The sequence below is a fragment of the Manacus candei genome, unplaced genomic scaffold (assembly GCF_025592945.1).
Source record: "Manacus candei isolate 608988 ecotype Guabito, Panama unplaced genomic scaffold, ASM2559294v1 h1tg000014l, whole genome shotgun sequence".
NCBI lineage: Eukaryota > Metazoa > Chordata > Aves > Passeriformes > Pipridae > Manacus > Manacus candei.
In genome coordinates this window covers 80,794,461-80,813,537 of record NW_026138062.1, presented here as the reverse complement: position 1 = coordinate 80,813,537, position 19,077 = coordinate 80,794,461, and the positions used below count along the sequence as shown (strand labels likewise).

Here is a 19,077-nt window from a genome sequence, read left to right as displayed (position 1 = left end):
AAAATGTTCCTAAATAGGGACAAAAATAAAAATAATGTCTTCCCAGAATGTTTTGCCAAAACCTTTCCATGTTTCTTCCTTCTTGGCTAAAACAATTTGCCAGATGAGTGTCCAACCACTTGGGTTTAGTTGTGGCAGTCCATGATCCCAAACTAAATGATCCCAAGATTCTCTGATTTTGTGATGTTCTTCCTGCCACTAGAAAAACATGGAATAAATATACTATATATAAATATAAAAAGTAATTATATATAAATATATACCAGTGGAATAAAATATTTCTCACAGAAGATGGTTTAGGTCCACTTGTAATCCTAATTAATTATCTGAACAAACTCATGAAGTGTAAAATAAATAATTCTGAATTCTTCAAGAGGAAAAAAAAAAACCCTGGGCAGGGCACTGGGGTTGTTCTGCACCCTGGAAATCAAATAAAAAGATCAAATAAAGCAACTCTGTTCTCCAGAAAATGTATCTAACACTGGTTTTAACAATCCTAAACCAAAATTTGGGGTGACTTTAGATCAGCTTTGCTGGATTTTTGGGTTTGCTTTTGACCCGAACACGTTTTTAAAAGGCTTTGAAAACCGTGTGTTTGGGGGATGGAAAAGAACCACTTGGGTTTTTTCCTGGGAACAGGGAACAAACAGCTCTGGAGGATTTTCTCGCTGGGTTTCATTTTGCTTCCAGAGCAGTTGCTTATCTTCATCTTGTCTAAGCCATGGGTCTCAAACCTTTGCTTAATTAAGGCTGGAACAGTAAATAAACAAAATTATTCCTTCTTCCATGGAGAGCAACGAAAGGTATGTGAGGGACAGATAACAGTGTTTATATTTTTGAAAACTTTGGGGTTGTTGTTGTTTTTTTTTTTCCCCTTTCATCTTCTCCAAACCTCCCACCAGCAAAGGGCAAAAAACCAGCTCAGAGAAGCAGGAACCCCCCAGAAGGGTAAATTTTGTGGGTGGCTCGTGGTTTGAAATCAGGGTAAAGACATCCCGGCGTTTAATTATGAAATAATAATTGGGGATTGGGAATTGTAGCCAGCAATTTCACTGGGAAAGAGGGAAATGTTGGTCCTGCAGGGAGGTTTAATAACAGTGAACGTTGGGCAGCACCCAGAGCTGGGAGCCAGGGCTGGATTCCGGCATTCCTGGGCTTTGGAAACTCAGCTGCCTTCCTGGAATGCTCAGAATTGCTGGGAAAAAGAGTGATTTTAAATCTTTTCAGGTCTCTGAGTGTGTGTCAGGGGAGGGCTCTGGGGCAGGAGGGACAGCACGTGTGGCCAGGGGAGTCCCAGCGGGAGGGAAAAGCAGGGATTGAAGGGATAAAATGGAAATAGAGGATGTTTTTGAGGGAGCAGGGCTTTGGGAGTGGGTTAAGGCTTTTTTTAAGGATGTTCACTGGTGTGGGTTTGCAGTGTAATCCAGACCTGGGGTTTGTCAGAAAGCGGGATCATGGAATCCCAGACTGGTTTGGACTGGGAGAGACCTTAAAGTTCATCCAGTTCCACGCCCTTCCATGGGCAGGGACACCTCCCACTATCCCAAGTTGTTCCAAACCTTGTCCATCCTGGCCTTGGACACTTTCAGGGATGGGGTAGTGCCAGTTTGCCACTGAAAACCTGAATCCCAGAGCCCTTGGGGTTGGAAAAGCCCTCCAGGATCGAGTCCAACCCAGCACTGCCAAGGCCACACTAAGCCAGGTTTAAATATGTCCCTGTGTGAGAAGCAGAGCAAAGTTTTAGACTAATAACTGGTATTTTTATTTTGATTTTTCATCTAGGTAGGAAGCTGTTAAATCTGGTCTAATTATTTAGGTAAAAATATAATCTCAGCTCATAAATAGCTTTCAAGTGCAGGCCTGACCTAATGCTGGTAAACTTTTATGGTTTGTCTGCAGTGGAATGAATCTCCAAACATTTGTGGTTTGGAGCAAATATTTGTTGACTATTAAAACTACTGGGTGTAAACAGAGAAGGGGGAACTCCGTTGGATTTGCTGAGTAAATTAAAATTAATTGAATTAAAGGCACAGTCAAGGATCTTGGAACATCTTGTTTATTTTAGGCAGCAGGAGGATATATTTGACTTGATAAATCTTACTCTTCTAGCTTACCTAATTTTTAAAAAAATCACATTTTTTCTGAGCAGAATTAAAAAGAATGTCTCAGAAGTGCTTTGACTGTTTGAATCAGGTTTAGAATCAAAGAGTTTTAAAGTGAAAATGGAGCCGTGTTTGGGGGTTCAGCTTAGCAATAGTTAGAGTCATTTATTTTCTGACTTCTCAGTAGAAAGAGATGATTCTCTGATTCTGTAACAGCAACATGTGAAAACCAAGGAAAGTACCAGGATCAAAACCAAGGAAAATACCAGGATCATCCCAGCTCAACACAAATTTTTATCTATATAGTAAGGATTTTGTGTAAGATTGTGACACCAACTGACATTTTAATTCACTGTACACGTATTTTTTCATAGTCTGCTGTGCTTCAGCCACTACTGAAAAGGGAATTTCCCTCTAATTTTTGCCTGGATCCATCTGTTTTTCCTGGTTTTGCTTGGATTCCCAATGCTGCTGACAAGTTGGTGTGTCAGGACAGGCAGTGATGCTGAAGGAAGGGGCTTCTGATCCCCGTGGAAGGGACTGGAAGGGAGAGAAAGGACATGAAACCTTGCTAAAAATGGCCAGTGCTGTGAAAGGAAATGCAGGAAAAATTCCAGGCTGTGTCAGTTGTTTCCTCCAGCAGTGACTCACTGAAGGAATTTTGGGAAATCACTTGATTTTTGTTGCTCTGCTGAGCAAGTGCAGCGGGAGGGTGATGATAGAGCTGCACTGGACATAAATATGCTCAGATTTATTCCTGGGTTTCTCCTTCAGTTCTTTGAAATTCTGAATTTCTTCGTACTGCTCTTCCCATTGCTCTTGTTCAGGCTGATGAATAATTTGGATCAGGGTGGTGCTTTGCCATGGGTCTGTGCCCAGGATGCTGAAGTCAGCCCAGCTGTCAGAAAACCCCCATTTTTGTGCTGTTCTGAAGACAAAACCCACGAAACTGTTTGTTGGAGCGGGATATTTATTTAATTTTGGACTTATTAACATCCTTTGTTTCCATAACAAAAGAAGTTTCCTGGGATCTCTGGCGAGTGCTGATGGAAAAGAGTTGGTGGGTTTGTGTGTGTTTGTATCACATTGGGTTTATTGATGTTTTAGTCACCAGCTCACAGGGGCTGCACACTGGAGTATTTGAATTAATGTAATCAATTTAATTTAATGTTAGAAACTCTGGGTTGTTGCACTTCAAAAATCCTTCAAAAATCCACTTGAGTGTGTGAATACGGAAATGTAACCTCCGAGATGTTCTTTTAAAAACCCCAACCTGTGGAACCGGCCAGGCTTTTACATCCCTAGAAAAACCATTCCCTGGCTGTGTTTGGGTGTTGTGCTGGTTTAAAGGTAAACCAGCAGGGGAAATGAACCCAACTCAGAAGAGAGATTATAAGTGAGAATGACAATTTAATAAAATAATACAGTAAGTACGATTATACAGACAAACGATTGGTTTTAACCCACAAAACCCAAATGTATAACCCAGCACCCTGGGGCATGGACAGAGTGGTGTTCCTTGAGCCCCCTGAGTCCAAAGGAAAAGGAGAGGGGAAAATCTGTTGGTGAGAGTGCTGGTGCAGTCTGGTTGAGAGTGGTGGTCTCAGTCTGGTTGAGAGTGGTGGTCTGCAGTCTTCCTCTGGATCCCAGGAGTGGTTAAAAAAAGTCCCAAGACCCCAAGATTATATATCCTCCAGTTCAGGCAGGAATGCCCAGTACCTCCCTCAGGGTGGGGAGTTTCACAAAGGGTGTGAGGACAGGAGGCCTCTTAACACCCACTTTATAGCCTGAGGAGCCAGGCTCTATGTGCAGAGGGTGTAAATGGTTCATTGATAACAGTTTCTGGGAAATGGCATGGAAGGCTCTAGAATACCCAGTTTTGGGTTACACCCACACAGCGATGAGCTGGTCCCAGCTGTTCTAACTAGGACGGGTGTGTTTGTGCCCTCAGATCGTGAAGCTGAAGGCCGAGGCCCGGCTGGAGCTGCTCAAGCAGATCGGGGTGTCGGTGGACACGTGGCTCAGGAGCGCCATGAACCAGGTGATGGAGGAGCTGGAGAGCGAGCGCTGGGCCGGCCTGCCCTCGGCCCCCAGCAACGGCCCCGCGCACCTGGTACGTGGGGAACTTCTCCAGCGGCAACTCCGGACTTCGTGTGGGGTGGAAAGAGGCCAGAGAGGCACCGGAGACGCTCTGAGGGCTGGAGCCAGGCTGGGAGAGCTGGGGGGGTTCACCTGGAGAAGAGAAGGCTCCAGGGAGAGCTGAGAGCCCCTTGCAGGGCCTAAAGGGGCTCCAGGAGAGCTGGAGAGGGACTGTGGACAAGGGATGGAGGGACAGGACAGGGGGGAATGGATTCACATGGACAAAGCACAGGGTGAGATGGGATATGGGGAAGAAATTCCTGGCTGGGAGGGTGGGGAGGCCCTGGCACAGGTTGCCCAGAGAAGCTGGGGCTGCTTGTGCTCATTCCCATGTATCTCCGCGTTCTTCCCTCATTCCCACATATCTCCATGCTCTTCCCTCATTCACATGTTTTTGCGTGCTCTTCCCTCATTCCCATGTTTTTTTGTGCTCTTCCCTCATTCCCATGTTTCTCCATGATCTTCCCTCATTCCTGTGTTTCTCCATGCTTTTCCCTCATTCTCACATTTCTTGTTGCTCTTCTCTCATTACCACATTTCTCCATGCTTTTCCCTCATTCCCAGATTTTTCCATGCTTTTTCCTCATTCCCATGTTTCTCCATGCTCTTCCCTCATTCCCATGCTTCTCCATGCTCTTCCCTCATTCCCATGCTTCTCCATGCTCTTCCCTCATTCCCATGTTTTTCCATGCTCTTCCCTCATTCCCACATTTCTCCATGCTCTTCCCTCATTCCCATGTTTCTCCATATGTTTCCTTGGTGGTGGAGGCAAACCTTTGGAAGGAAGGGATTATTTGGATGTACAGGTATTCTCCTCTGTGGCAGCTTTATTTCAAAGAAGTGAGTGAGCACGGAGTGGAATCTCAGCCAACACTTCCCAAATCCACTCTTTGCTTCCTTCAGGATGCTAGGATGTTTCTGCAAACGCTTCCCAGATCCGTTCTTTGGGATTCTGGGATTTTTCTCCTCGGAGGTTCCACACAGCTCGTGATGGTGCTTTGCAGGGAAGGTTGTGATCACTGTCTGTCTCCACAGGCTTTATTCCTGGGATTAGTACAGTCAGAAAGTCAGGTTGTAGTGTGCACATCCAAGCTTCAGCCTTCCCAAATCCCAAAGGAATTGCATGTGTGCAAAGTGCTGAGTGAGTTTCACCTCAGATCCTTTCCAGCCACCATAGATGAGGATTTGTTCCAGAGCTGTGTTAAACAGTGTTTTATTCCCTTTTTTTCTTGTTCTTCATCTCCTTTAACTTCCAGTTGTGCCTGTTGGGTTGCTCCCAACTCCTTATTCCCTGTCTTCTGGGACATAGCAGCAGTTGGATCTAAGCCCGTGCTGGTCCTGCCACAGTGTGGGAGGTTCAGCTCTGAGGCTTATTTTCCCTTTTTACACTTCCATGGACTCCTGGATTAAAGAAAAAACCCACTCTGTTGACCTTGGCAGGCTGGACAGGGACAGCCCAGATCTGGAATTCTTAGAACTGCTCCCAAAATTACGCTGCTTGTCATTATTAGAGGAATTACTGCAGCACTTTCACTTCACCCCCGAGGAGCGGGCAGTGTTTGATGCCCCAAATTATGCCCCTGCTTTTCATGGCATCATTTGGGCAGCAAAGCTCTCCATATATTTCCTTTTCAAGAGCTAAGAAACAGGGAGCAGCACCGGTGCCCTTATTTCATCTACTGCAGTAAGGAGCTGAAGGAATTAATATCCCATCAGGATATTCTATCCTGATATCCATCAGGACAGAATATATGTAGAATATATAGAATATATATATATATATATATAGAATATATATAGAATATGTAGAATATCTCTATATCTATATATATATATAGAATATATCTATCCTGATACCCATCAGGATAGAAAATATATAGAATATATAGAATATATCTATATATATATTGAATATATATAGAATATATCTATCCTGATATCCATCAGGATAGAAGGATGAAATGCAGAATCCTGGGAAGGAAGATTGGGGTTTTTTCCATGTTTTTTACAGCATGCCCCCCCAACAAATAATAATGAGGGAATAATGTTACCATGGGCTTTGTGCTCTGTTTGCTGGGACCCGAAGCAGGACATGGGTATATATGAAACAAAACAAGATGGATTTTTATATATACACATATATATATATTTATATATTTATTTCCATACCTTTTTTCTCATTTTTCTCATCACCTCACCTAGATTTATTCCTGGCTTTGCTGCCTGTTCCACTCCTATTTATTCCTTGATTTCTCACGTATTTATTCCTTCCCGACACCGTTTTTCATCCCAGGCCCTGCAGAAGGATGAGCTTTATCAAACCAACCCCTCGGTTTTCTGTGTCCCCGTTTTCCCTCTCCTTGCCCTTGCCTACTTCCCGAATGATTTTATGGAAAAGGAAGTCAGAGCAGCCACACAGTTAAAATTAAACCCCGTTTTCCCTCCTCGTGTTAGAAAACCAGGAGCAGGTGTGGCACAAACGAGCCTTTCCAGACATGATCCACTAATTTCCATGATGTTCCCTATGGATGGCAGCTGGGACACAGCCCAGGCACAGCCAAAGGCAGAGACAGGAGGGAAAACCTTCCATTTGCCACAGTTTATAGTTGGTTGGGAATAAATCCAAGCGTTACCCACATGTAGGACAAGGAATTTTTGGTTATCTCAATGTCCATGAAAACACTGACAGAGCAACGGAGGCAAACTGCACTTGAGTGGAAATTAGTGGAATTGCAAGGATTTAGTCAGGAAATTTAATAAAAATTCATGAAGTCCAGAAATGATGAATCTTTGTGCCCTTCTAGTCCAGGCTTAGAAGAGCAAAGGTGTCGCAGAGGGCTGGTTTAGGGAGGCTGCACAGGGATTTTTTGAGCTCAGCTTAACTTTCTGTTGATTTCTCAGCTTTCCACTTTTCCCAGGGAGGACCAAATTCACCCCTCCCGTGAAAAGGAATAAATAAAGGGAAGATGGCAAATGCAGAACAGTGCTGCCTTTCATTCCAAGGACTATTTTCACAGGATAATTCATCATTTTCACATGAGATAAAGTGTTTATTCAAAACCCAGCCCAGGCACGAGGCCAAAGCACAGCTCATGGCAGCCTTGCCCAAATTACATTCATAGAAACTTGTATTTTTCCAGCATTTTTCAGGTTTTATTTAAACTTTCATAGCAAGGTTTTTTCCTCTAAGGATTTTTTAATTATTATTATTTTTAATAAACTGCAGCACATCTGTTGTGCAGAATGTGCTGATTTTGGGGCTTGTTTTTTTTTTCCAACTTGAAATATTACCACTGCAGATTTATTTTATAACTCGTGGTCACAGGTACAGGAAGCTTTTAGCGGCATAAATTCTCTGGGAGTGTCCAAGGCCAGTTTGGAGCAACCTGGGGTAGTGGAAGGTGTCCCTGCCCACGGCAGGAGGTGGAACTGGATGATTTTAAGGTCCCTCCCAACCCAAACCATCCTGGGATTCTGTGGTGACTCTTCTCCTGATCTTATTTAGGGATCATATATTGAATATTATTAAATCGTTGGGGTTTGTCCACTTTCCACGAGTGGAAAAAAACTGAAAAATAGGAATCAACTGGATTTGATTCTTCTTTTCTCACTGATACCTCTCAGCTGGAATTTAATGGCATTAACAAATGCAATTTGTTGGAACAGATCAATGCTGATGCAGAAAAGGAGGAAGGGGAAGAGTTTGAGGACAGCATGGACGTGTTTGATGACAGCAGTTCCAGTCCTTCGGGCACCCTCAGAAATTACCCCCTCACCTGCAAAGTTGTTTATTCCTATAAGGTCAGTGATTGATTATTGTTTTTTAATTGGTTAGAAAAATTGTATCACAGACCACTAAGAAATGTGGGAGCTCACAAGGTGGGATTCAGGGGGATTCCATCTCTCCTTGAGGGGAAAAAGGCTCTTGTGAGTGGTAATAAAGAGACACCTCATTTGGATTTTTTAAAGTATCTCCATCAGAAAACTTCCCAGTGTTTTAAAAACCATTTTTTTAAATAAAAATCGAGGTGAAAATGTTCTTTCCACTGCTCCTGAAGCCACTTTTCCAACCTTCCTGTTCTCCCTTCAGGCTTCCCAACCGGATGAATTGACCATAGAGGAGCACGAGGTGTTGGAGGTCATTGAGGATGGAGACATGGAAGACTGGGTAAAGGTATCACTTTCCTGGGATTGTTTCCATGAATTCCATCAGAAATGAAACTTGGAATGGGAGGAAATACTGGGATTCTTTCCAGAGGATTGTACACAAGCAGAGGATCTCTTCTGTGGTTGGTTTCCAGGCACGGAATAAGGCGGGTCAGGTGGGATATGTCCCGGAGAAGTACCTGCAATTCCCAACTTCCAGCAGCCTCCTGAGCATGCTCCAGTCCCTGGCGGCGCTGGACAGTCGATCCCACACCTCCAACAACTCCACGGAGGTGGATTTAGTCTCAGGAAGCCTCAATGGAGACTCCAGTGGTAAATACCAGTGAAAAATAAACACTGTGTTAAGCTGCTTCTGGAAAATATTCTGTATATCCAGTCTGGGAGAGTTCCTCAGATTCCATAGAATCACAGGATCACTAAGGCTGGAAAAGACCTCCAAGATCATCAGGGCCAACCTGTGACCAAATCCCACAGTTCCCACAAAACTATATGGCATTTCTCATGTTTTGAACACTTCCAGGGATGGTGACCCCCCCACACACTTCCCAGGTCAGCCCATTCCAATGGGCAGGGAATTCATTTTCCCCAATGTCCAACCTGAACCTCCCCTGGGGCAATTTGAGGCCCTTCCTTCTTGTCCTGTCAGTGATTTCCTGGGAGAAAAGGCTGATCCCACCTGGCCACAACCTCCTGGATGTGAGCACAGCTCAGGAATTCCCTCGTGTCAAATCTCCATAATTCACCTCACAAATTGAGCTTAACAGGAATTAAAATTAAGGAAACACAGAATAATTTGTCTCAGCAACAATATAATCTTTCAGGCTGGAAAAGCACTTCCAAACCTTCAATTCCAGCTGTAAAAATCTGTGTTTAATTCCTGTTTTTTTCATGGCTTATTCCAATTACACTGTTTGTTGTTTTTTTTTTCCCCTTTCCACCTTCAGTCTGTTTTGTAAAAGCACTTTATGACTACGAGGGGCAGACGGATGACGAGCTGTCCTTCCCAGAGGGAGCCATTATCCGCATCCTGAACAAGGAAAACCAGGATGACGATGGATTTTGGGAAGGGGAATTCAACGGCAGAGTCGGGGTGTTCCCCTCAGTGCTGGTGGAGGAACTGACGGCCTCGGAAAACGGGGAGACCCCCTGGATTGGGGATATTCAGGTGGGTTTGTTGGCTGGGGGAGTTGGAATGGTTGGAAAGCTCTGCCAGTTCTTTGGGAAAAAAAATGGGAAAAATCAACTGATTTAAGAAAAAAAATAGAAGCAATTTTAGGAAAAAAATTAGAAGCAATTTGAGGAAAAAAAGAACCAGGTTAAGAAAAAACAATCAGAACCAATTTAAGAAAAACAATCAAAACCACTTTGAGAAAAAAAAACAATTTAGAGAAAAAAAGTCAAAATCAATTTAAGAAAAACAGTCAAAACCAATTTGAGGGAAAAAACCCAAAACAATTTAGAGAAAAAAAATCAGAACCAATTTAAGAAAAACAATCAGAAGCAATTTAAGAAAAAAAATAGAAGCAATTTGAGGAAAAAAAGAATGAGGTTAAGAAAAAAAAATCAGAACCAATTTAAGAAAAACAATCAAAACCACTTTGAGAAAAAAAAAACAGAACCAATTTAGAGAAAAAAAATCAGAACCAATTTAAGAAAAACAGTCAAAACCAATTTGAGGAAAAAAACCCCAGAACTAACTTAGAGAAAAAGAAAATCAGAAGCACCTTAAGAGAAAAAAATCAGAAGCTACTTAAGAGGACAAAATCAGAACCAATTTAAGAAAAAAAATCAAGCTATTTAAGAAAACACGAATTAGAAACAATTTAAGGAAAAAATCAGAACCAATTTGAGGAAAAAAAATCGGCAATTTAAAAGCAAAAAAATCAGAAGTTATTTAAGAGAAAAAATCAGAAGTAAGTTAAGAGAAAAAAAAATCAAGCAATGTAAGAAAAAAAGTCAGAATCACTTTAAGGAAAAAAAATCCAGCAATTAAGAAAACAAGAATTAGAAGCAATTTAAGAATTAAAAAAATCGGAAGGAATTTGAGAAAAAAAGAACCAATTTAAGAAAAAAAAACAGAACCAATTTGAGAAAAAGAACCCTCAGAACCAATTGAAGGAAAAAACCCACAGAACTAGTTTAAGAGAAAAAAATTAAGCAATTTAAGAAAACAAGAATTAGAAGGAATTTAAGAAAAAAAAAGATCAAAAGGAATTTGAGAAAAAAAGTCTGGACCAATTTAAGAACCAAACCCAAGCCCTGAGTGCTTATATTTGAGTTTCTTACTCAGTCTAATATTTCTCAAGGGATGTATTTTGGGAAATAGAGCAGATTTGTGACTGAAGGGAAATATTTGGATAGAAGGGAAGGGAACTAAAGGAGGAAATTCCCAGTCCTTGATTTCTGGCAGAGCCTGAGATGTCAAACACAGCCTGGCACAAAAAGAGAATTCCAGGCTCTTTCAGCCCAAATTTTTTGGGTTTATACTTAAATTTCTTCTGTGTCCTCTTAGCTTTGAGGGGCAGGATCCTCCCAAGTATTGGAATACATGAAATTTTGCCAAAATGTCCCATTTCAGTAGAGTTCTGTAATCCTTCTATTAGAAAATCACACACATTCCCACATGGAATTGTGGTGGTAGAAACTGGACTTCCATGTTCCCTGTTTCTCCAGTGTTTTTATTCTTTATTTTGAGACTGTGAAAAGGAATATTTAAATTAAATTTGTGCAGCTGAGAGGGGATAAAGCCTACAATCCCAACACTTTCTTGTGGATCTGTGGCCACACAACCTTTTTATTTCCAATAACCTTCAAAAATCCCTCGGAATTACCTGGGAGAGGCTGGAAATTCCTGCTGGGTGGCAACCTATGATTTTTAAAAAATTGGGTCACTGTTCAATATCTTGGCTTTCCTTCCCACATGTTTCCTCTGGAGGGAAGCTGTTGGCACAGTGATGGCTCAGAAAACTGGGATGTGCCTAAGAAATTCCCAGGGGAAGGGTTTTTTGCAGCCCCTTGGATGTTTTTCCCCCACAGGTTTCTCCAACTCCGAAGCCCAACAACATCCTCCCACCGCTCCCGTTGTACGACCAACCTCCCACCAGTCCCTATCCCAGCCCGGATAAAAGAGGCTCCCAGTTCTTCCCGAGATCTCCATCGACTAATGGTAAGAATTTTGGGGGATGGAAAAACAACCACTTCAGCCAGAGCTTCATTTGGGATGTTCCTGTTTCGGTGGAGGGGGGGAAAAAAGGAGCGTTTTTGCCACGTGAAGTCGCAAAATCAGCCCTTCCAAGGGCTTAGGAGGTTCATGAAGTGAATTCAGCCAGGCTGAGGGGCCTCTTTGTGCTGAGGGGTTGGTTTTATTCCCTCAGAAAACAGCTTCGGATCCGAGTGCCCCGGGTTCTCCCAACCGCCGCGGATTCCCGCCGAAACTTCCTACGGAAAACTGCGACCTGTGAGTGAAAACCCGATCCTGGAGGGGGGTTTATTGGGGTTACGGAGTGGGATTTGGGGTGGGAACATCCAAATCCAGGGGGGTGGGACAGAACCTGGGGATTGGCTCTCTGGGTCCTGCAAATCCAGTGATTCCCTATAAACCAGCAGTGTCCTGGAGGAGCACAAGGCAAGGTCTGTTCCCTCTGTCGTGTTCAGAGATGTCCTTGAGGCTCATCCAGGCCTGTCCTTCCTTATCCTGCCCTCCCGTGTCCCACCTCTGTGTCCATGCGAGGCTTGGAATCAGGAATTCTCACTGGGGAGGAAATTCCAGCTGTAATGATATAAAATAAAATATAGGTGTTACTTGATAAACTTGGGGCGTTGGGAGGCGATTTCTGGTCTTGCCACATGTAAAAACCCCTCAGCAGAGCTGGAAAAAGAGGTGAAGAATAAATGCCAGAGGAGTTTAATCCTGTGTTTTGTACAATTCCTGCTTTCCAGCAGTTTGCTGCACTGTCCTGGCATTACTTGGATTTAGAGTTATATTTATTTCCAACCCCTTTGATTTGAGGGGTTTGGATTCAAAATTCTTGATGATCAGATCAGTGTATTTTGTGTTGTCTTTGCTGCTTAGGAAAAAGTAATTTTGCCAGAGAAGAAAAGGAAGAATTTAATCACTTAGAACATGGCAAAATGCCTCTCCTGGGATTTACTTGGAGGGTTTCGAAGTCCTGAACCAAATCAGAACGTTTCTCTTTTCCTGGCCTTCTCAGTGAATGAGGTTGCAGAAAAAAAGAGCATTTTTGGATATTCCAGGAATGTATTCTGAATATTCCAATGGATATTGCAGTGAATTAGCCTTGGCCATGGACACACAGGAGGCAGGGGCAGCACTGCATCATTCAGGGCTTAAATATTGATTTCACATTGATTTCCTTGTAAAACTCACTGATCCAGCCTTTGTAGATTTATATTTTCCTCATGGATTCCTTGCAATTTATTGCCTTTTTGAGATACCACTGCAGTGTCATGCCTTGATCCAAAGGATTTCTGTTAAAGATATCCAGGATATCCAATACTGGGCAGTTTGGGATGGAATTGCCCCACAGTTCATTATTTTCCATAGCAAGTCACTCTGTATTCCAAAATCCCATCCTGAGAACCCTGGTAGCACTAAAGGTGAGCAAAAAGAACTGGATGGAAGTGGCAGAGTGTGAGACTAACCCCAGATTTCAGGGGTGTGTCTCGAGGTCAGTGATGGATGAAATGTAAGTCCCTTAGAGGCAACAAAGCATTCAGGCAGCTCCCACCCCACAGAAATTCCAGGGAAAAGCACCGTCAGATTCAGCATTTGGTATAAATTCCAAGGTGTTTTCCAGTTTCCCGCCCTGGGTTATCCATGGGTGCAGGAAGAACAGGCAGGGGAAAATCAACTGTGGTGGCTTCCCTGGGGACATTGGAGCTGAATCCAGCTGGTTCCTCCTCCCTGTCTGTTCACGTCAGCTTGAGGGACGAGCCCAAAGGTGGCATTTAGTCTGTGCCAGAGCTGGGATTTGCTGGTTTTCTGCTGAGATTTGCTGGTTTTCTGCCGGGGTTTGCCCGTTCCGTGGCGGTCACGGGCTGGTTTTGGCCGTTCCAGGTGCGAGCAGCTCCTCCACCCCCCACCCAGCACCACCGCCGGCCCCCGGAGAAGATCGAGGACGTGGAGATCACCCTGGTGTGACCGGGGGGGCTGAGCAGGAGGGCTACAATCAAGACCAAACCCAGCATTTGGTCCCTCTCCCATTTTTAGGCACCTTTGCATGAAGAAGACTTTGGAATAGAGCGGGACACCGGGAGGGTTGGATTTTGGCGGATCCCTTCCCGCGGCCGTGAAGATTTTTGTGCCTTTTTTTGTTTGTTTTTTGGTTTCTTTCCATCGGTTTTGGCCTCTCTTAGCACAAAGCAAGCCCAGCAGAGGATTTGCCCTGGAGCAGGCTTTTCCTCCTGGCTGAAGATGCTCCGTTTTTTTCCCAAGGAGACTGAGGAATGAGCCTCCTTCCTGCAGCTTAGTCATAGCACCCTTTGCTCCCGTGCATTAGTACAGTATATTACTGTTGCCATAGGAATGTGCTGAACATTGTGGATCCTTCCAGTAGCATTGGATTGTCTGATCAGGTGTTAAATCAGATCCCGCGGAATGAAAAAAGGGAACGGGAAGATAAGTCAAAAGGAGAGGCTGGCTCCTCTTTCACCCCCCTGCAGAAAGGAAGAAACAGGAAAAGAAGCTCCTGGAGGAGCAAAAGACCACGGGGGGGTTCATTCCCCTCGTCAGGAATCATCAGCTGGACCCTTCTGCTCCTTGGATTCCTATTTACACAGGACTTTTTAGTCCCAGAGGATCTACTCTGGAGGTGCTGAATCAGTAGCAACATCTTGTTCCGTAGCATAAACCAGAAAAGTAAGTGAGGTTTTGTCTAGATCTGCAAATCGAGCTGCTTTATTTTTTGTTTTCTTAGCAGGTTTTTGGGGATTTGGGTTTGTTGTTGTTGTTTTTTTTTTTTTTTAAAGTGTTTGGGTCATTCCTACCCCAGTTATTGCTGTGTGCTTAATTATCCAACGTTAGCAGATATCTTTGTCATCCAACCACCTGGCTTGAGTTAGAGGTTCCATTTTAAGAGTATTTACATGCATTTAGTTGTTGCATTGGATGGTCCTGTAGTGTTTTCCCAGTGAATCCCATCAACCAGCCAAAGCCAGGGAGCCTGGAGCTCCCTGTGATGCCTTTACACCACCTTGGTGCCCAAGATCTGCTCTCCAGTTCCTCTCAGGAGAGAAGCAGAGAGGAGAAGAATTGCAAATTTCCCACTGGAGATCTCTGAAAAAGGGAGCTTTGCTTTTGCTGTGCTTTGAAAGAAAAGGGTTCTGAGGTCGGAGGTGGAGAGGGAAAAACTGGCTGAGAACAGGTTTTTTCTGGGTCCTGGCTGAATTATTGTCAGCAATCTCCATCAGAGGGAGGATCAGAGGCATCCCCAGGTTGGGTTTTGAGCTGTTTCTGTGGGTTCTCTTGTGTCTTCATGGGTTTTTGTTCAAAGCCAGTGAGTTTTCTACCTTTAGTTTACTAACAAGGGCTATTTTTTCAGGCTGCATTTACAAAAAAAAAAAAAAAAAAAGAAAAAAAACCCACAAAAAACAACTCATCTTAGGAGATTCTTTCATAAACTTTGCACATACCTGTAAATCCCAACCCAAGTTGGGTCTCTGAGACATCTGTGCTTTCCAGTCTCCTTTCCCAGTGGGATCCTTAACCAAGAGTGGGGCTGTTTGAAGACAACAACTCATGGATCAGTTCTGAAATCAGGGACTGTCCAATGAAGTCTTTTTTTCCATATTTTTTCCTTTCTTTTGCACCTCTTGTCCTGTTGATCTGTTTGAGGTCTTTTTATGTGTTTATCAAACTTATTCTTAAGTTTAAAAAAGAAAAGTTTTTAAAAAAGAAGATTTAACTGCAAATATTTTGAGATCTTCACAACGCAGAAGAAAACCAAGTGTTGCCATAAACCTTCATTTTTAATTCCTTTGGCCAGTTTTTTCTGTGTCCTTCATACCCGGACTTTGGGAAAAAAAAATTCAGAAAGTTTTATTTAAAAGTCTCTTTAGTTGTATTTTAAAATATTTTCTGTAAGAGCTGCTAATTTTATTTAAAATACAAAAGTGAAAAAAGCTACAAAAAAAATGTAAAAAAAAAAAAAAAAAGGAAGAAAAGCTGTAAAAAGATGCAAAAAGATGCCTCCTTTTTAACTATGATTTCTTCATACAGGGCATGTATCGGCCATCGCATCGTGTACAGTGTCAGTACACTGAAAGCATCAGTTGCTTTCTTTATATTGGCTGTAAAAAGTTTGTATTTATTATGTATAAAAAGTTGAATAATAAAAAAGTGGAACTAAATCCAAGGTGCTGTGGAGATTTTTGGGGGGGGGACTGAGGGACAACCTGAAGGATGGGGATAAAACTCGACGTTTTCTTGGGTGGGATTGAGGGAGAACCTGAGGGCTGGGGATAAAACTCGACTGTTTTCTGAAGTGGGCTTTTTGTGGTTTGGGTTTTTACACCGAGATTTGAGTTTTCTGCTCGGGAAAACACTTGTGCACCTGCTTAAAGCCAGCGTTAAACCTGGGTTTAAGGTGGTATCTAAGAGGAACAAAACGGTGCCAGAAACGAAGAGCCAGAACAAAGCTGCTGTTATCAAAATAATTGCTTAATAGCCTTGATGCAATTAGGGTAATTGGGTAAAGAAAGCAGGGAGAGTGATTGATAACAGCCCTTCAGTGTGATTGTCCCTTAATGGCCTCGATTTGCCTAATTGTGCCGGGAGTATTCCCAGTGCATCCCAAGCCTCTGCAGCTTTAGGATGGCTCTGTGGATTAGGATCCCTTCTCTGGGGGATTTTCCTTCCTTGGAAGCCACCTGTGGTGAGCAGCTCTGTTCTGGGCTCATCCTGCTTTCCCAAATATTGCTTATCCATGAGCTCCATGTGCCAATTCCCTCCCTGGTTTTGGAGCCAAGACTCTTTTCCCTGACTGAGCCCAGCCAGACATTCCTGCAGGATGGGGTTGGATCTTTAATCTTCTACTCTTCACACAAGCTTTCTTTTTTTTTTTCCCCTGAGCTCCTGCAGCCTCTTCCTTTGAGAATTCCCATCTTCTCCTGCTTTTTATGTGCATTCATGGTGCTCCTTCACAAATTCTTGTCCTGCCTTGCTGCATTGACCACTCTGTGCTTTCCTTTCAGCTTCTTGCTCGTGGCATCTCTCCTTTTCTTCCTGCATCTCTCAGCTTGGGCTTCTTTTCACCATCACTATCCTAAGGAATGATGTTACTCCTCAAATCCACCAGCAGAGCCACTTTTCCTTCCCTCCGTTTTTAACAGGCCTCTGCTTTTTCTCCTTCCCCTTCCCCAAAAGCTGTGCTGTCCCAAAACAGAGCATTCTGTGATCACAACATTCCAGCCATTAACCTGTTTTCCCCGAAAACCTCTTTTCCCCTGAAGTGTTTTCCCAGCTCCAGCTCCCATTGCTGCCGTTTCCCTGGAAGTTGGACACGGTTTGGGCAGCACAGAGTGACCACTTAGAGGCAAAAAGAGGTGCTGAGGAAAACCAAACGCTCCAAAGGTTCTGTTTTCTGCTTGGGATAGTTAAAGAGGAGGAATCTGGGGAACTTAGGCTGAAATGTTTATCCCTGGAAGTTGACAGCACAACCTGTTAGAGCTGGAGGTTTCTCTCATGGCTCTGGTTCCCAGATTTGGGCTTTCAATGTAGATACAGATGGGATATTGGGAAGGAATTCCTGGCTGTGAGGGTTGGGAGGCCCTGGCCCAGGTTGCCCAGAGAAGCTGTGGCTGCCCCTGGATCCCTGGAAGTGTCCAAGGCCAGGTTGGAGCAACCTGGGCTAGTAGAAGGTGTCCCTGCCCATGGCAGGGGGTGGCACTGGATGATTTTAAGGTCCCTTCCAAGCCAAAGCAGTCTGGGATTGTGTGATTTTCGGAAAGGATAATGGGACTGGGATTGGGCAGAAGGGATGGGGGTAAATATCATAATGTCCCTTTACTACAAACTGTGCTGGGGTTTTTTTGGGGTTCTCTTTCCCATATAGCACATGGTTCTCTCACTGGTAATAGTAATTAAAAAGGAAAAGCAAACCCCCAACCTCTTCTCTAAATAAAGCATCTTTTGCTCCTTGCAAGCCTGACTGTTCCACAGCCGACACTTTTTCCCTGCCTGCTTTTCCAGCAAGCTCCCTGAAATTAATAACCTGCAAATCTCAGCATGGCAGGGGCAGGAGCAGCAGGAAATCCACCTCAGTCAGTCTTTCCTTCCCCTGAGCCTCCCAGGAAGGAGGGGAGATGCTGCTGCTGTGGGAAGAGTTCTGTCTCCCTGTATTTTTCCCATTTGCAGCTCCGTTGAGCAAAAAGATTGCTGGGAGCGATGGGAGTGAATGTGCTGCTCCCTTCTGTCCTACACCTGGCCAGCTCTCTCCAAGCTCAGGGATATTGAGAGTTCAGGGCACAGGGAGAGGCTGGAGAAAGGGAAAAAGGAGAGAAGACGGGAGTCAGGGATGCAGCAAAGGAGACAATAAAAATGCAGGCAGGGAAATGCCGACGTGCTTGCTGTGCCAAGTGGTTTCCTACTCCAGGCAGTCCCCAGGGGGATTGAGGATTCCAGATCTGGCAGAAGGATCAGTGCAGCCTCTGCATTGCAGGTCGTTCCATCCAAGGGATGAAAGCACTGCAGTGAGAGCGGGGCCAGAATGGAGCAGGCAGGAAAACGCCTGGGATTGTTTTCCAGAGGTGGACACGGGAGTAACACGTGTGTGACATGGGAGGAACATCCCCAGCGTGGAGGGGAGGGGGAAATGGGGCTGCTCAAGTGCAAATGCATCTTCTCAGCTCCTGGCACAGGGGAGTGCTGGGAAGAGCCCAGCTCTGCCTCTTGGATAATCCCCCAAGGATTGATGAGACCCCCGCTGAGCCTTCTCCGGGCTGAAAACTTAGGGAATGGTGGAAGAGAATCCCCAGGACAGGGGGAATCCTCAGGTTGCCCCAGGTGAGGTGTAGGTTGGATATTGGGGAAAAATTCTTCGTGGAAGGGGTGGTCAGACATTAGAAGAAGCTGCCCAGTCCCCATCCCTGGAGGGGTTTGACAACCCTGTGGATGTGGCACTTGGGGACAGGGGTTAGTGGTGGCCTTGGCAGTGCTGGGGAATGCTTGGACTCACTCTTGGAGGGCTTTTCCAGCCCAAATGATTCTATGGCACACAGAACCTCTGTGTGGAACTGCACCTTAGGCCGGGGTTGTCACGGAGACTCCAAAATGGGATTCCAGGATTGAGGCTTCAGTCCGAACCTCCTTAAGGGTCCCTGGAAAAGCAACACTGAGCCATGGCCTTGTTACTGTTCCCAGAAACACTTTGGAATAAAACACATGCTAAATAGAAGAAATAACATGCCAATAGCAACAAACAACAAATGGCAGCTCTGTACGTTGGGAATGGCTCGTGGGGGCTTTCAAATCCCAAATCCAGCCCACAGCACCAGGGAACGAGGCACGTGGGGTCTGCTGAGTCCATTGGCAGCCCAATCCCATTCCTCCTGCTCTTCCCGTTCCAGGTTTTCCCGCTGCAGTGAGTTTTTCCAGCCCATTGGCCTGTCTGGAGTATGTCAAGCTGTGGTGCTTCCACTGCTTTGTTTAAAG

At 44.3% G+C, this 19,077-nt stretch overlaps 2 protein-coding genes across 5 annotated transcripts in view; both read left to right on the top strand.

The window, feature by feature from the left end:
- Window positions 1–5,940, top strand: part of LOC127467504 (uncharacterized) — a 229,949-nt gene extending 224,009 nt beyond the window's left edge. Inside the window, exons 1-2 of one of the 3 annotated variants that reach the window (XM_051779537.1) lie at window positions 4,232–4,631; window positions 4,806–5,940. In XM_051779537.1, coding sequence (XP_051635497.1) covers window positions 4,572–4,631; window positions 4,806–5,651 — 906 coding nt within the window. In that variant the 5' untranslated portion in view covers window positions 4,232–4,571 and the 3' untranslated portion in view covers window positions 5,652–5,940. Of the gene's footprint in view, window positions 1–4,231 lie in introns of those variants that run through there. The other 2 variants (XM_051779536.1, XM_051779535.1) reach the window with 2 other exon arrangements.
- FCHSD2 (FCH and double SH3 domains 2) overlaps window positions 1–15,610 on the top strand; it is a 114,280-nt gene extending 98,670 nt beyond the window's left edge. For both annotated transcript variants that reach the window (XM_051779500.1, XM_051779501.1), the window contains 8 exons: window positions 4,054–4,215; window positions 7,908–8,042; window positions 8,332–8,415; window positions 8,543–8,720; window positions 9,353–9,573; window positions 11,445–11,574; window positions 11,783–11,865; window positions 13,486–15,610. In XM_051779500.1, the coding sequence (XP_051635460.1) occupies window positions 4,054–4,215; window positions 7,908–8,042; window positions 8,332–8,415; window positions 8,543–8,720; window positions 9,353–9,573; window positions 11,445–11,574; window positions 11,783–11,865; window positions 13,486–13,569 (1,077 nt within the window). In that variant the 3' untranslated portion in view covers window positions 13,570–15,610. The remainder of the gene's footprint in view (window positions 1–4,053; window positions 4,216–7,907; window positions 8,043–8,331; window positions 8,416–8,542; window positions 8,721–9,352; window positions 9,574–11,444; window positions 11,575–11,782; window positions 11,866–13,485) is intronic.
- The last annotated feature ends 3,467 nt before the right edge of the window (window positions 15,611–19,077 follow it).